The sequence below is a fragment of the Bos taurus genome, chromosome 9 (assembly GCF_002263795.3).
Source record: "Bos taurus isolate L1 Dominette 01449 registration number 42190680 breed Hereford chromosome 9, ARS-UCD2.0, whole genome shotgun sequence".
Classification (NCBI taxonomy): domain Eukaryota; kingdom Metazoa; phylum Chordata; class Mammalia; order Artiodactyla; family Bovidae; genus Bos; species Bos taurus.
The window spans coordinates 82,044,872-82,062,287 of NC_037336.1; the positions used below are offsets into that span (position 1 = coordinate 82,044,872).

Consider the following 17,416-nt stretch of genomic DNA (forward strand, 5'->3'; position numbering starts at 1 on the left):
CACTGAATAATTGTTAACTATTCCCTGGGTGGCTCAGATAGTAAAGACTCTGCCTGCAATTCAGGACACCTGGGTTTGAGCCCTGGGTCTGGAAGACCCCCTGGAGAAGGGAATGGCTACCTACTCCAGTGTTCTTGCCTGGAAAGTCCCATGATCAGAGGAGCCTGGCAGGCTACAGTCTATGGGGTCGCAAAGAGTTGGACATGACTGAGTGATTAACACTTTCACTGACTTTTTTTCATTATTATTATTCTCATTGATTACCAACCATTATGTTTGGAACTAATTAGTCCAAAAGACATAGAAATTCTCCCTACTCCATCTTTTTTCTTGGTCACTAATATTAGGAATTTCGGAGAACTAACATCCTTCTTTCCTGGCTGCAAGAAAAAGTGAACAAAAGTAAGAACAAGTGAGAACATCAGTGTCATGTTAGTTACGGACAGAAGCCAGGCTATAAGAGGTAGCTGAGAGTGAGAGCTGAATGAAACTGTTAACTGAACTCCAGAAGCAGGCAGAATCACCAGCAGTTACTGGACAGTATGGTCTCCCATGTGGGAAACCCTACATGGAAGGATAGAAAAGAACTCAGTCTCTGCAGGTTTGTTCTCAAAAGGGAAGATTGGGCTGATCTAAGTATATCTGTATTTCCCAAATCTACAAATCAGATTTCTCAGTTTCCCTCTACAGGGATGGAGAAGTGGCCAGGAATGTGCTTACAGTTAGTGAGAAAATCCCTTCCCAAAAAGTTGGGATGGGCAAGTGTTCTCATTAACAAAAGTGTAGAGTAATCTACAACCCCCCAACCTCCCAGCCAACTGCCTGCTTCCGTCCTTACTGAAAATAATGCATGCTGAGTGTGCTATGAATTTCTGTTTCTGTGTTCTTGATTCTCATTTCTTTTAAAGTATCATCTACCCTTGCACTGGCCTCTACTGTGAACAAATTCTCCTCTATTTTTAATATTTCTGTAAACTTTTCCATCACTTTTCTCCAAAGTTTAGTGTTGTCCCCTTAATTCCCTGCTTTACTTAAAACACTCTAATAGAGTTCAGTTTTCCCATTTTCCTCACCTGGCAGTCAGCAAGAAGAATCTAATATATAACTACTGCTGTGGACAGCAATAAATTAGAATTCCAGTCATAAACTCTCAATATGGTGCCAGCAGACACTGGCTGAACAAGAGCCCTGCTGCCCAGGGCTAAGAGAGAAGGTTGGCAGCCTCACTGGTTTCTTAAGCATTGCTTTTGCACCTCTCGACAACTTCTCCTTAGAAATCAATACATCCATTATTCTACCCTCTCACTGTCTTAGTCCTGCTTCCTCCTGATCTGGAGGGCACTCTTCTACTTCACTCATTGATTTGAGCATCTGACTTCCTTTTTATTCTCCATCCTTTCTTCAACTGTCATCCTTGGTGTTGATATCTCTCTTGATAACTTGCTACATTTTGACTTCTCAGTTTCTTTTTACTTTATCTGTAAATGCTTTTATTCCCATTTTGTTTCTAAGCCCCATAGGTCTGGCCATGCCTGGGACTCAGTTAACACCCCATGGTATCTTGGCATCCCTGGGATGATCAATCTTAAGAGAGCAAGGGCAAATTGTTTTCAAAACACACATTTTATTTTATTACATCCCATCAGGCCATGAGCATCTGAGTGCTGTTGATTTTACCAAGTTAGTTGGAGAAGAGCCCTCTGTTGTAGCAAATCAGGATCGTTTAGAACATCATCAGTAAAAGAACTGTCCTTCACATGAAAGTTATGGATTTTATGAAGAAGACCTTCCTCCATTAGCTTCTTATATACCAGGACCATCCTACCATATACTGTCCTCCAACTTTATCATTTTATTCTGTATATATAATGAATCTACAATACTTCAACTAGATTGTTTAAAAATGCACATCCACTAATATTTTCAACTGTGGAATTCCTAGCTTTCTTTTTATTTTTCCTTCTTCTTCCCCAATTTGTCCATCTTTCTCCTTATCTTAAGTTGCTAAAAATTTTCCTCTTTTCAGACTTCATCAACCTCTTCTACTGAGCTTGGATTTCATTATAAGCCATTTCAGTAATGTCAGGACTTTGAAATCCCTGTCCTCCTTGAACTTGTGTCTGCTTTTCCAGCCTTTGCTGCTCTATAGTCAACAGAAGTCAACTTCCCTATCCCCTGATCTAAATTCTGGACTCCCTAGTGTTGCATTGGAAAGTGAAAAATGGTAAAATTTCTTCAACTATAATCTGACAGTTTTTACTTAGAATTGGTATTGTGATTCTGAATGATTTTCTATCGTATTCACCACTATCTCTAACTTTTGAAGATTTTGATTCCTCTTTAACTCCCAAAACCTCTCCAAATCTTCGTGACATGCAGCCTTGCTTCATTCTTTTCTGAAAATAAGGCCATCAGATAGATGTCCTTTCTGTACATTCTTTTTTCAAATTGTGCTGTAATTGTGCTGAAGTCAATATTGTCATGGCAGAAAGTATTTGCTGCAATTTATCATTTTTAGAAAAGAGAACATCTGTCAAAGATCATAATGACAGTCAATATTTTTGAACATTCCACATGCCTATAAGAAATGCTTGATATTACCTCCTTTGACCACGATGTGGTCATTAGAACTATGGAATTATATGTGGCTCAACGCCTTGGGTTAATATCTTAAATATTATTTTCAAGTCTTTGCAGATAACTTCGACTACACCTTTAAAATAGTGACATCTAATTTGCCAACTATTCTTCTGCAATCAAAAAACGATGCTTACAAGTATATATTCCATTTAGATGGATATAAAGATAGCTAGTAACTTGAAACTTGAGCTAGAAGATAGGTGGTTAAGAACTTTGACAGGGTATTCAATATTTTACCTCCTGGAAAAAATGTGAATTGGAAATTACTAATAAATTCAGTAATGTGAATGCCACGGCTTAAACTTTTATGTTACATTTGTGTCATTTAGAATTATATTAATTAAATGCTCACTTATCAGCTTAATGATGTTTAATATGGATCCTTATTAACATATGGTTTCAAAGGCCAGTGAAATTGTCAAATCTAATGAAAACAGAGTTCAAAGATAAAATTCTATCTTCCCTTCCCTTTATGAGCCTCCTAAAGCTTCAGAGCACCTTTTTAAAAGCCCTTAGAGAAGATTAACCTTTAACATCATCATTACATCTGATGTTACCACACTTTTACCATGTCATCGACACCGCTTTTAACTTAAGCGAGTTGATTTTGCTAGCCATGTTGTAAAACTACTAAAATTTTCTTCTCTCAAATCTCATAGAAGAAGATTCTGCAGCTTTCCTTATTTTTCCCTCTGGCTAAGTGCTCCTCTGTAAAACTTTCTGCAGTGATGGACATGTTCTCTACAGTAGCCATCAGCCGTATGTGGAAAGTTGAGCAGTTGAAATGTGGCGAGTGCAACTGGTGAACCGAATTCCCCATTTCACTTATTTTAGTTACCTTAAGATTAATACTTATTTGACTCCTTGACAGCATTGAGTCTTAATTGTGGCACATGGAATTTTTTTTCTTTTCTTTCTTTCTTTTTTTAGTGGCAGCATGCAGGATCTTTAGTTGCAGGATGAGAACTCTTGGTTGCGGCATATGGGATCTAGTTCCCTGATCAGGGATCAAGCCTGGGCCCCCTGTGCTGGGAGCTCAGAGTCTTAGCCACTGGATCACCAAGGAAGTCCCCCCTGAAGCTTTAAACTGAAATTGTCACATGTTGCTGGTGGCTATAATGTTGGAAGCACAGCTTTGGTGTTCTTTTCAGAACAGTCTGAATTCTGAGAACTCCACTTTTTTCTTGTAGTCAGTCTTAATTTCTTTTCTGGGAGCAGGAATATCTCATATTTAATGTTCCTGGTGATTTTTGCACTAATGAAGGTTTTTTTTTTTTTTTTTTCATTATAACTGAACGTATAGTCTATGGGTTTTACCATGAAATAAAAGTTTCTGTGTAGTAAGAATGCCAAAGTGGATATTTAATTCTGTGCATTCCCTGGTGACCAGTGGTAAAGAATCCACCTGCCAGTCAGGAGACATGAGATACATGGGTTCGATTCCTGGGTTCGGAAGGTCCCTTGAAGTAGGAAATGACAACCCACTCCAGTATTCTTGCCGGGAGAATCCCATGGACAGAGGAGCCTGGTGGGCTATAGTCCACGGGTCGCAAAGAGTTGGACACGACTGAGCAAGTGAGCACAAACACAAGCACGATTCCTTCCTTACACAACAAGGGATGGTATATCTTTACTCCTCTTAATTTGAATCATCAAATTCTTTGGCAGACCTACTACTTTCCAAATGTATCTTTCCTTGTCTACATATATATCTGGGCAGTTTCTATCTGCCCTCTTGAGTGTTCTCCATGATGAAAGCAACATAGTATAAAGGGCTTAGAATTGAGTATGAATATTCCAAATTCTCACCACGGCTTCTTGAGCAAATTTCTTTCTTCTCTGAGCTGTAGTTGCCTCAGAGAGTTCTTAGGAGGTTTCCTATCTCAGAGTATATTTGGTTTACTTCTGTTTCTCCTAACTTGACCCTGCTGCTAAGTCGCTTCAGTCGTGTCCGACTCTATGCGACCCCATAGATGGCAGCCCACCAGGCTCCCCCATCCTTGGGATTCTCCAGGCAAGAACAAGGAGTGGGTTGCCATTTCCTTCTCCAACTTGACCCCAGAACTTTATATTTCTGAAACAGGGTAGTGCTTGATATCAGAGCAAGTGCTCCATGCTGCTGCTGCTGCTTCTAAGTCACTTCAGTCGTGTCCAACTCTGTGTGACCCCATAGACGGCAGCCCACCAGGCTCTACCGTCCCTGGAATTATCCAGGCAAGAACACTGGAGTGGGTTGCCATTTCCTTCTCCAGTGCATGAAAGTGAAAAGTGAAAGTGAAGTTGCTCAGTCGTGTCCGACTCTTTGCGACCCCATGGACTGCAGCCTACTAGGCCCCTCCGTCCATGGGATTTTCCAGGCAAGAGTACTGGAATGGGTTGCCATTGCCTTCTCTGGAGTGCTCCATAGGTGTTTGCTTTTATTGAAAAAAAAAAAATGGAAAACTATATTTTTTTTAAATAGATGTCCCTCTCATACTGTTTACTCTATTTTCTTTTTCCTTTTTTTGTATCTGTATGTTGGGAAAAGGAATAAATACTTCTTTGAGAAACATAATAAGTAGTTTTTTGGGTTTAGAATTAAGGGTTTAGAATGTATATTAATACATAGTTTTATCCATAGTTCCTTTTCTACTATATTTAAATGATGAGGTGCTTTTTAATGATTATTTACCTTCTAAAATGTTTTCATGTTATAGTTTTAAAAATAACTCATCACTTAAAATTGTTTACAAAGTTGTAAAATAAGTTATTCAATCTAAAAGAAGTAACTTTTGTAAAGCATTTTATGTAGTAGATATCACTCTGAGTTAATAGCAAAATGAAAGTATCTATTGCTTTGCACATGTTAGGTACCCAAAGAATGAACTGAAGCAGGTGAGGGTATAATAAGTCTATTATCCAAAATGTGAGTACCTGCAGATATGTGTGGGATAAAGAAATGTTTTAAGTGATGATTCTGAAAGCATGATTGATGACTGGCTGTCTGTAGTCTTGGGAAAATACAAGCTTCAGAATGTTTAAAGTAAAATTAAAGAAGTACAACTACACCAAACACAAATGTAAGGTTTCTTTTTGTAAACCATTCAACCTAGTGCCCAAGAAAAGGCTTTCATCTTGAAAGATGAAAGAATTAAATTGAAACTAGGACACTGAAGGCTACTACAGAAGCATACATTTATTTGGACATATGGTAGTGATCCACTAAACACATATTTATAATCTATCAGAGAATAACCAGAACAGATTTTCCAGGCAAAGATTCTGTCAGATCAGCTTGTTTTTTATTACGGAAAGGGAAAGATTCTGAGAAGCACATACGCAAATGTTATTTTTATTTATTTCAAAGTAACTTCAGTATCTCTCTTAAAAATGTATTTCCTTCATCTTTATAAAGAGTTATTCAGGTCCCATATGCCATAGATTTCAGTGATCAATTTCATTATCCCTGTGCAGTCAAAAAGTTAATTGCACTGGAAAAGACTTTTGCATGCTCTTCAATACAATGAGTATGTAATTGGCTTTCAAAGGAATGTAATGTCTGGTTTGGTTATTGATTAAAGCGCTAAACTATAGATATTGAAGATGCAGGATCAAATAATCTAAAATAAGAGGTCAGGGTGTGTGCATCAGTGTTTTGCACACAAAGACACTCAAGCACTTATTGATTGACTAAGGACTTCTGATTTCTAGCCGTTGTTTATTTGTCTATTTATTTGGGGGATTTAAAAATATTGGAAAGAAATTGCACCAAATATAGTTGACAAAATGCTTTGTAACTGGCAGAGAGAATTTTCAGTTAATGTCTTCCCTAATAGCTCAGTTGCTAAAGAATCTGCCTGCAATGCAGGAGACCCTGGTTTGATTCTTACGTCAGGAAGATTAGCTGGAGAAGGTATAGGCTACCCACTCCAGTGTTCTTGGGCTTACCTTGTAGCTCAGTTGGTAAAGAATCCAGCTGCAATGTAGAACACCTGGGTTCAATCCTTGGGTTGGGAAGATCTCCTGGAGAAGGGAAAGGCTACCCACTCCAATATTCTGGCCTAGAGAATTCAATGGACTGTATAGTCCATGGGGTTGCAAAGAGTTGAGTATGACTGAGCAACTTTCACTTTCATAATTGAAATTATTTAGTTCTGTTCTGTGCCAGGTAAAATTATTATTTATCAGTGATAGGTAATTACATATTTGGCCTAAAATTAATCAATATGAACACAGAAAAGTTGGCCAGCAAACAGAACTGGGATCTCATTACAGCACAAGTTTGTAATGTGAGGTCAATCTTAGCACCTGTAGAATGAACAGAAAAGACTTTAAATACAAGAGAATACAATAAAAATTTAAATTATAAGATTTAAACTTATAATTTAAACTTCTTTCTGTATTTATAATTTTCCTAAAAATTATTTCATATCTTGGTTTTATAAGACATAGAATTTTGTTGTTTGAAGAGTTTGTTTTATCTTAACCAGTTGACAATGGAAACTATAAATAGATTGCAGGACAGTTGGTCTTGTTTGACTGAATGCAGATTCTTGGTGTTTTAGAGATATACAGAACTACCATTTTTTTTCTTTTAGCCAAGAATATTGGCTGCTAGACTGTGGCCAATTTTTTAGGAATTAGAGATAAACTAGAAATCAGAGATATGTAGTTGTTCTTCTGAACACATTATGAACTTTTAAACAAGACTTATGATATTGTTGAATATCCACTGCTGAGATCACCTAATGTGACCATTGGGGAAATATTTGCTTTTTGCTAGAGCAAGCTATTATTAGCTTTGAGACAAAGGTTCGGATTTCCTTTCCCAAAAAGGAAATCACTGATCAGTCTGAGAGACAGTAGTTGTGCTTGGTTGATTTGTTTTATACCATTCAGTGAAGCAGCGGTTTTGTGGAAGCGTGGATCATAGGCCAGTGTTATGGTAAAAGTTGTGTATGAAAGGATGTGAAGCCTGGTCAACAGAGGTTTCATGTCCCTGGGGTTGCCCCAAATGAGTCATCTTTATCTATCATAAATCTTTAGTCTTTGGAAGCTGTTATGTAACAAAGCTTATGTCTGTCTCCATTAGCCTTGCCTCTCTCATTCTGAAAGGTCATGGACAGTCAAGGTAATTCCATTTCATGCAGTTTAGCTTGTAAGTCCACGTTCATGGTCTGTCTGCTGCAAGAATGAGGAAACACTGATTCCTTGAGGCTTTTGAATTGCTTTTGACTGATTCATCCTTTTAAACCCATGTGGTGTGGGCTTGAGGCTGTATAACTGGGCTTTCTCCAAGGCTCTAACAGGAGCATCTAGCAAATTTGTCTTTTGTTTACATGTCTATTTTCAAAGGCTTTTCTCTTATTTAAATATTCATCACATAAAAATGTATTTCTTAAATAAAGTTTCCTAATTATAAGTTCACAATTTAAGAATCTGAAGGAACTTTGTGTTAAAAACAGAAATTTTTACTGGAATAAAGACCTTATCTTTGATTCAGAGTATAAATAATGCAATCAATGGTTTTTGACCAATTATTTTCTTTTCACAGTGGACATATGTCACTAGATATCAGTCATCCAAAAGCCAAATAGTGTTCTGTCCAAGTAATGTCTTATTGTTTTTCAATATTCTGAGATAAATATTGGTGATATTCTGCTTTCAGTAATTTATTTGACTATGAGAGAAATTAAGACATTAGTAATCCCTCTCAAAATTAGCTTTTTTGGAAAGAAAAATCACATAAGCCTGTTGAATATACTCAATTAGTACCAAAATATATAAAAATTAAGTGGTTAATTTGCTCTTAGTAGTAACTACATCTGGTATGTGTCTTTCTAAACATTTTATATACATATAATTTCTTGTATACCTCTCTTCCTATATAGATAGAAGAAATGAAAAAAGTTACATTTGAATGTGCATATACACCATATATAAACTATTGAAACTTGCTTAATTTTGCATTATGTCATGGGCATTCTTCTTGAAAGCCTTATAGATGCCTTTGTGACATGGAGGTGTATGTTTTAACTTTTGACAAATACTACAAACACATCCTGACTAGTCTAGCTTATTCAAAAGAACTATTTTTTACAGGAAATATATATCCTTTTTATAAAGTGTCAGTCTCTTTCTTAGATGTGAGCATTAGTTCGTTATACAAGATTATTAGGCCAAAGGAGGGTATGTAATTTTTCAGATGCATTTCAAATGTTTAAATGTGGTCAGTGTTATCTCTCAACAGGGCTCATTTGGAGGCCAGTGCTGAGAAATGGAACAGATTGCTGACGTCTTTAGAAGAACTGATCAAATGGCTGAATATGAAAGATGAAGAGCTTAAGAAACAAATGCCTGTTGGAGGGGATGTCCCAGCCTTACAGCTCCAATATGATCACTGTAAAGTAAGTTGACCACATACAGTGGGTACCTTTCTTTGTTCATTTTTATTTTGTGAAGTAAATATTCCAAATAAAATAAATATGTTAGTGGAACCAATTATGACAGGATTTTTTTTTCCTCCCTCTGTTTCTAATTACTAGTATTTAGGCATCTTATTGAAATTGCATGCCTTGCTCCCTTTTGTTTCAGATTAAGTTTTCTCTTCATATTTAACTGAAGAGTTTTTCAAATGTTGCAGGTATCTAAAGCATAATAGTATTCTTAGCTGATCATGAAATTTATCTATTCCTTATAGATTTTAAATTGTTAATATATTATATTGGGGAAATATTTACTCTAAGTTAATCTTAAATTCAGAAGTTAAAGAGTCATAAAGAATTACAAACTATTTTGTTTTATTAAATGAAACTGGAGAAAAATAATGACTTGTAGTGAGAAAATAGTATAGATATAAGTCCAAAAGCAAATGAAGACCTTTGTGTTTAAAACTGTTTTACAGGTTTGTGGAGTTTTCTTTCTTTTTTTTTTTTTTATCTTAAACTCTTGCATTAAAAAAAAAAAAAACTCTTGCATTTTTATTCTGTTTAAATATCTATCTCTATGCAAATTTGTACTTTTACTTCGAAAAGCAGATATACTGAATATTATCAAGTGACACATTGACTGTTATGTCCTTGAATTATTTAAATTGTTTGCCTCATTAACTTTCTATTCATTTATTTTATATCTCTTCATACCCATTTTCTCATATATCACATATCACCTTGTTTTGTTATATTGTTTTACTCTTCACATGCAACACAAGTTCTTATTCTAAATCTTTACATTTTGCTGTGATGTTAGAACTCTGTTCCCATTTTAAAAAATGACAAACACTAACATATGCTTCTTCTAAAGGAAGATGTCTTCTATGTTATAAGCTGCTTCAATGCAAAATGATAAGATCCTGGGATTTATTTTATTTCAAATGCTTGTGATCAGGTTATTCAAGTTACCATTTGGGTAAATTTTCTCTTTGTACTTAAAGAGAATATAGTATAGAAATAGCTCTAAGATTGAGATAAAAAGGAAGATACAGTATGTAATAATAATGATAGAAGATTTAAAATTACTGATTTAAAAAATCAATGTTTCCTTGCTTTTTTCAGCTTTGTCTTCTATTGATTATTCATGTACCCATTTTGAGGATTCAGGTATTAGTGATGAAATGGAATATTACAAAGCTCTTCTAATAGAATTGTTTTGTTAAGGAATAAAATGTGTTTGTGACTGTACTACCATTTTGATTAAAACTGAAATCTTGAGGTAGGAAATGATTTTTCCTTTTACAGGTTCATGTTGATTCTAGATTGTAGAACATATTTTATCATAGTCTACCTTCTAAATTTATCAATGATCCAAAACTATAAATTCTCTTAATATTATATATTATTAATGTTTTGATGAAAGCTTCATATTTTACTTTGGGAACTGAGGTGAAGATGCTAGGAAAAATAACTTAGGCAATAGATTTTAGAGTGAAGTTTGTGGAAATGTATCAGTTTGCTAGGTCCACCATAACAAAGTTCCTAAATAGGTGTTTTAAACATCAGACATTTATTTTGTCATATTTCTAGAGTCTAGAAATCTGAAGTCAAGATGCAAGCAGTGTGGGTTTCTTCTGAGGCCCCTCTCCTTGGGTTGTAGATGGCTGTCTTCTCCCTGTGTCTTTACATGATGTCCACTTTGTGGGTATCTGTGTCTTAAAACTGGTCAAAATGCCCTCTTTTTATAAGGACCCCTGTTATACTGGATTAGGGTCCACCCCAATGAATGGCCTTATTTAAATTTGGTTAGCTCTTTAAAAGCCCTTCTACCAATACTGTCACATTCGGTAAAAAGTAACCTTTCCTAACTGCCAAGAGTAATGTTTCTAATTGCCATAAATTATTACAAGCAGGGTGAATCCCTGTGTGTTAGTACAAACAAGGCAATATTGAAAGATGTGACACCTACATGTAATATGAGTTTCCTTTTCTTACTGAACCTTGTCGGCTATAGACGTAGAATAGTCCAAGTGTAGTAAAACCTCCGCCTTGCCAGTATTCTGTCCTCAGTCTTTTCTTAAAATCAAAATCCATTTGGATGTACCTGTGGTAGCTCTATGTTTCAGGCAAGATTTTTCTTTCCTGGGTATTTGGAGATATCTTTTCCCCCGGCCTTCATATGCTTTTTATCAAGGAAATCGTGTGTGTGTGTGTACAACTTAGAATTATCAATTGTTAGGACTGAAAGGAACCCAAGAAATAATTCAGTCCAGTCCCCTTATTTATAAGAAGCATATGATTTCATATCTGAGTTTTCCTTCCTCCTTCCTTCACTTCTAGCAAATACTCAACATTTACTTAGTGTGCGCCTGGCAGTTGGTAGCACAGTAGTAGAAGGACTGCTGCTGCTGCTGCTGCTAAGTCGCTTCAGTCGTGTCTAACTCTGTGCAACCCCACAGATGGCAGCCCACCAGGCTCCCCCGTCCCTGGGATTGTCCAGGCAAGAACACTGGAGTGGGTTGCCATTTCCTTCTCCAATGCATGAAAGTAAAAAGTGAAAGGGAAGTCACTCAGTCGTGTCTGACCCTCAGTGACCCCGTGGACTGCAGCCTTCCAGGCTCCTCCGTCCATGGGATTTTCCAGGCAAGAGTTCTGGAGTGGGGTGCCGCACTGGTACAAAAAACAGACATGGGCCTGGCAGGCAGGTAGAACTTACGTTTGTCCTTCTCCACCTTGGAGTTCCTGTGTCTTCTCTGTGCGGTGAGAAATCATTGCCAGCAAGGTTTGTAGCTCAGCTGTGAACTGCACATTGCTGTCCCAGATCTCTGGTTGTCTGCCTAATCATCCATTTCTCTAACCCTTACTTTGGTCCTTTGGTTATAATCTATGCATGTTTTCAGTTCATGTGTACATTTATTACCAATTTTCTTTCTTTAATGGGTTGTAGAGTTCTCTTCAATTATAACATATGGTATAGCTTTAAACATAACACAAAATAATTTTTAAATTAATTTTTACAGATATGCTTAGCATTAAATTTAGCATTTAGTCTTTTAGTTTTTCCTATTATTACAAACTCTGTAATTTTTTTTTTTACTGACTTGCTATTTTAGGTCTTTAATTGTCATAATAAAGTTTAAAAAAATCTTTTTAACTTCAAAGAACTCTTGCCTTTTGACTTACCTAGTTAGGACAATGAAATTCAACCCTTGTGTGGTTTGATATTAATATTAGGCAAGATATTTTATTTTCTGAAATTTTCCTTTAGAAAGAGGGGAGACCTTGTATTTTATTTCAAACTCACACTCATTTTATAGGTAGCTATCTGAATTATTTTATTTTAAATCACACTGTACTATTTAAAGAAGTTGAATAAATTTGATATAATCTCTGTGTGCTCAATTAGAATGTCTAGAGATTACTAGATGGATTTTTTTTAAGTAAAAGACAAAGAAATTTACTCTGATTTGTTAATTATTCCAGGAGATATGATCACATAAATGCAAGTCTTGAATGTCATTGCACAGAAGTCTTTTAAAAATCAGTTTAGAAAGTGACACCATATGTTACGTTATGGACAAGACAAAAATACACATCTGCCAGATGCCCCAAATAACCACCTGTGCTGATGTTACACTTAATTAGCACTTAAGTTTTACATTAAACTTTCCAGTGGCATTATTATATACAAAGTGAAAAACAAACCTGTGTCTCAGTACCTTAGGTGGATGTAGAGTCACTACGTGCAGAAAACTCAATGTGCTTTAGATGACTCAAAAGTTGCTTCCAATAAGGTCAAAATCTGATGTCAAAGATTTATTTGAAGAATTTGGAGAAAATAATTATGGGTAGGCATCTGATGATTTAACCCATATCCTCAGCAGTATATGTATTCAAGTTCACTGAAAACTTTCTTTGGCTCATCTCACTTAGATAGTGGTGTATTATTCTCTATTCTGAGACAACTTATGCTGGACCTGACTATATACAGAGTTATTGAACCTAGCACATGGTCTTAGGTAGACCTGGTTTCATTTACCACCCCCACCGGCCCCCAACATACACACACCAGCCCTGTAATCCCAGCTTTGGGGCATATGGTCTAATTATCACTATATATGACCACTTAGCAGGGTACACATAGTAAGTAAAGCAACAGATGTTGGAGTTATTCTTTAAACTAGGACTTAAGCTTATATTTTATAGTATATTTTTAATATTAGTTGCTCTTTGTCTGCATTTTGTATTTTTCCTTAGATTATTATGTTTGAGTGCTCTAAGTTTTAATATCATAACCTATACTTATTGTTTTAGCCTATTGGTGCCTTAAGCAAACTTGGACTCCTCAAAATAATGGATGAAGCCATTGAAACAACAATATTTTTGAGAATTTATATGGGATAAGATATGAACTTAGAAACTGGAAGGTGATTTATTTCTTGTTCATAATAAAAGAAACAACTTATCATGGAAAAGCCAAACCCATAAAACTAATGTGCATACACTGCGTTTAATCAACTTATTTAAGAGCAATAGGCAAATTATGTATATTTAACCATGAATCTAATTACCTTGAAAGGCAATATTTGAGTGTTTGTAAATAAAAGAGCACAAATGTATAAAATATAAAATATGCATTATTTTATATTTACATCTCCTTACCCTGGGTCCAGTCTACTTTCAATGTTGCAGATGGTAAGAGACTCGCTTATCTCAGATGTATGTGTTCAGTCACCTCTGATACAAAGAGGTTGATTTATGGAAACTCATATATTCTCAAAGTTTTCTGAGTCCCACATATATTTTTATACTCTAGTACTTTACATGTATATCAGTGATTTAATGACACTTTTTCATAACTGTTCTTTGATAATAGCAGTGCCAGTCACTTCATCATCCATCCTTCTTCCATCCATCCATCCATCCATCCATCCATCTATCTACCTCCACTATTCACAGAATGACTTATATTTTGAATTGATACTAAATATACAGAGGGCAGTAAGACACAGCCACTACTTCAGTAACATATTTCAGTTATTCTTATACCTAAATGCTCTATGCTTATGACTGTATCCAGAAGAAATATACATTTAAATATTTAGGTGATGGCTCTGAGACTTCAGTTAGAATGATACTGTAAGGTCATCCGCTCATCCTCATCCGCTCAAATGCCTAACAATTACAGATAAAATGTTAAAAACAGAAAAATCAAACATGGCAAAATTGGACTCCAAAATACAACAGACATTCTGTGGATCAGAAACAACGCAGAAAAGCAAAGAAGCTAGTAGGGTTGATGCTTCTGGAAAAATGTAGCAGTCCTAGGCAATGAGCAAGCAGAAAGCCCCCATAGCAAAGGCTTGGCTCAACAATCTGTCTTATACAGGGAAATGCGTGACTCATGGATTGGCATCTTTTCCTTCTGTTATGTAAATGTCCCAGGAACTGATATTCTGAAACATCAATACATTTTGAACCCTTAATTAAATATCTTGGATGTTTTAACCAGTGACTTAGAACACTGATAGATTTTCAGCAATAATTCTAATAAATACTTTGTTCAATGTTTTAACAGCCCATCATAGGCCAACTTGTTAAATCATAATCATAAGTCAAAGTGCCTTGATGGTAAAGTGTTTGGCTTGGCACCTGGTCCACAGTAAATGGTGGCTGGTCTCATCTCCCATAACTGCTGAGAATCTGTCTTGATAGTTTTGATTATATTTATTTTGTTTAAAACTGTCATAGGCTATATGAGTTGTTTTAGCTAATTAAATAAAACCATATTAATATCTGTTATTTACTGTCCAGCAGAACTAGCTTCCCATTACAATCTAGGGTCAACCTGTTGCATTAAGCAGAAATCATGCTCTAAACTTTTTAGGTTTCTGTTTGGTAAATAATACAATCATATTATCTTTTTTCCTCATGTAGGTCCAAGTTTAATACCCTTAAATGTTGAAATAAATTACTACTATAAAATGTATAATATATCTAATGACTTTTAGAATACATTGAAAAAGTTTAATTTTTCTACTTAGTATAATTTTAAAAGTTTTTTGGGAAATAAAATCCCTTATATGTAGCTTCACTTTCAAAAGTGTGAGATTATTGTTCAATCAGCAATTACTTAGAAAGCACATATAATATATATAGCATTCATTTGTAATGTTATGAAATTACTTCAGTCAGATACTTGAAGATTGGATAAAATTGCAGATTCAGTTTTTGCTTTGCACTTCATTTTCATAAAAGTGTATATACTAAGTTATATAGGGACAGTTATCAGAGCTCTAATGCTCTTTCTGCAATGTAATGCATGCTTGATTTTACAGAAGGAAATCACCCAGAATAATTGAAAGTGTATGATTCAGGTGCAAGATATTATGAGTTTTTCCATTCCTTCAGGGCTACTCTGTCCTTTGCTTAATTCAATTTAATTCCTATATTCAAACCTCGTTATATAAAAATCAGGACATTTGCGCCTTAAACTGAATTGCCAAGATATATTTGCAAGTTTACTCATTAAAATAACAAATTTGAACATTGTGTTTAAAATGGAAACATGCCACCTTTAAATTTAGAGTGTGTGTGTGTGTGTGTGTGTGTTTATTCTCCCTATTAAATATGTTATTCTCCCTGCTACTCTTTGCCTGAAAACCTGTAATTTCAAGGTTTTGCCGTGTTATAATGTTCAGTTTAGTTCAGTTCAGTTCAGTCGCTCAATCATGTCCGACTCTTTGTGACTCCATGAATCGCAGCACACCAGGCCTCCCTGTCCATCACCAACTCCCGGAGTTCACTCAGACTCGCGTCCATCGAGTCGGTGATGCCATCCAGCCATCTCATCCTCTGTCGTCCCCTTCTCCTCCTGCCCCCAATCCCTCCCAGCATCAGAGTCTTTTCCAATGAGTCAACTCTTCGCGTGAGGTGGCCAAAGTGCTGGAGTCTCAGCTTTAGCATCATTCCTTCCAAAGAACACCCAGGCCTGATCTCCTCTAGAATGGACTAGTTGGATCTCCTTGCAGTCCAAGGGACTCTCAAGAGTCTTCTCCAACACCACAGTTCAAAAGCATCAATTCTTCGGCGCTCAGCCTTCTTCACAGTTCAACTCTTGCATTCATACATGACTACTGGAAAAACCATAGCCTTGACTAGACGGACCTTTGTCGACAAAGTAATGTCTCTGCTTTTGAATATGCTATCTAGGTTGGTTGTAACTTTTCTTCCAAGGAGTAAGTGTCTTTGAATTTCATGGCTGCAGTCGCCATCTGCAGTGATTTTGGAGCCCAGAAAAATAAAGTCTGACACTGTTTCCACTGTTTCCCCATCTATTTGCCATGAAGTGATGGGACCAGATGCCATGATCTTCGTTTTCTGAATGTTGAGCTTTAAGCCAACTTTTTCACTCTCCACTTTCACTTTCATCAAGAGGCCTTGTAGTTCTTCTGCACTTTCTGCCATAAGGGTGGTGTCATCTGCATATCTGAGGATACTGATATTTCTCCCGGCAATCTTGATTCCAGCTTGTGCTTCCTCCAGCCCAGCGTTTCTCATGATATACTCTGCCTATAAGTTAAATAAACAGGGTGACATATACAGCCTTGATGAACTCCTTTTCCTATTTGGAACCAGTCTGTTGTTCCATGTCCGGTTCTAACTGTTGCTTCCTGACCTGCATACAGGTTTCTCAAGAGGCAGGTCAGGTGGTCTGGTATTCCCATCTCTTTCAGAATTTTCCACAGTTTATTGTGATCCACACAGTCAAAGGCTTTGGCATAGTCATAAAGCAGAAATAGATGTTTTTCTTTTTTAATGATCCAGCAGATGTTGGCAATTTGATCTCTGGTTCCTCTGTTATAATGTTACCTAATGTGAAAAGTCAGTCTTTTTCTAAAATTGATTAAATTATTTCCCAAGTTCCCCTTCAGCCTTTGCCACCTGTGTTGACTTCTTTCTTATCAAAAACACAGCCGTCTAAGGTCTGTAAACTAAGACTGTGTGAAAGACCTAAAAAGCAACAGTTCTGTAAGTGAGTCTGCACCTACCTACCCATTCAGCTGACTGCAGTTGACTTGCCTCCCAAGCCTGACATGGACATTGAGAACCTCACCCCAAAGGGCCATAGAATATCTAAGTTTAGAGGGAAAGGCAAGGCAGCCTAATAATTATCACTGCCTAGTGGTGAAATTGAAGAGTGGACAACAGATGTAGGCAAGTTGAGGTCCATGAAACCAAGCCATATGGTTCTCCCTTTCATTCCGCCCTTTCCTAATAAACTGCCTCTGGTCATATTTAGCTGAGAGATAGTTTCATTTATCGAACAGTTCATTTATTCATTCAGGAAACTTCCAAGTTGCCCC

The 17,416-nt window shown here is 36.3% G+C and overlaps 1 protein-coding gene across 12 annotated transcripts in view; it reads left to right on the plus strand.

Annotated features, from left to right (window-relative positions):
* UTRN (utrophin) overlaps nt 1-17,416 on the plus strand; it is a 556,684-nt gene that overhangs the window by 393,218 nt on the left and 146,050 nt on the right. For all 12 annotated transcript variants that reach the window (XM_010808643.4, XM_015472890.3, XM_010808642.4 and 9 more), the window contains one exon: nt 8,870-9,026. In XM_010808643.4, the coding sequence (XP_010806945.1) occupies nt 8,870-9,026 (157 nt within the window). The remainder of the gene's footprint in view (nt 1-8,869; nt 9,027-17,416) is intronic.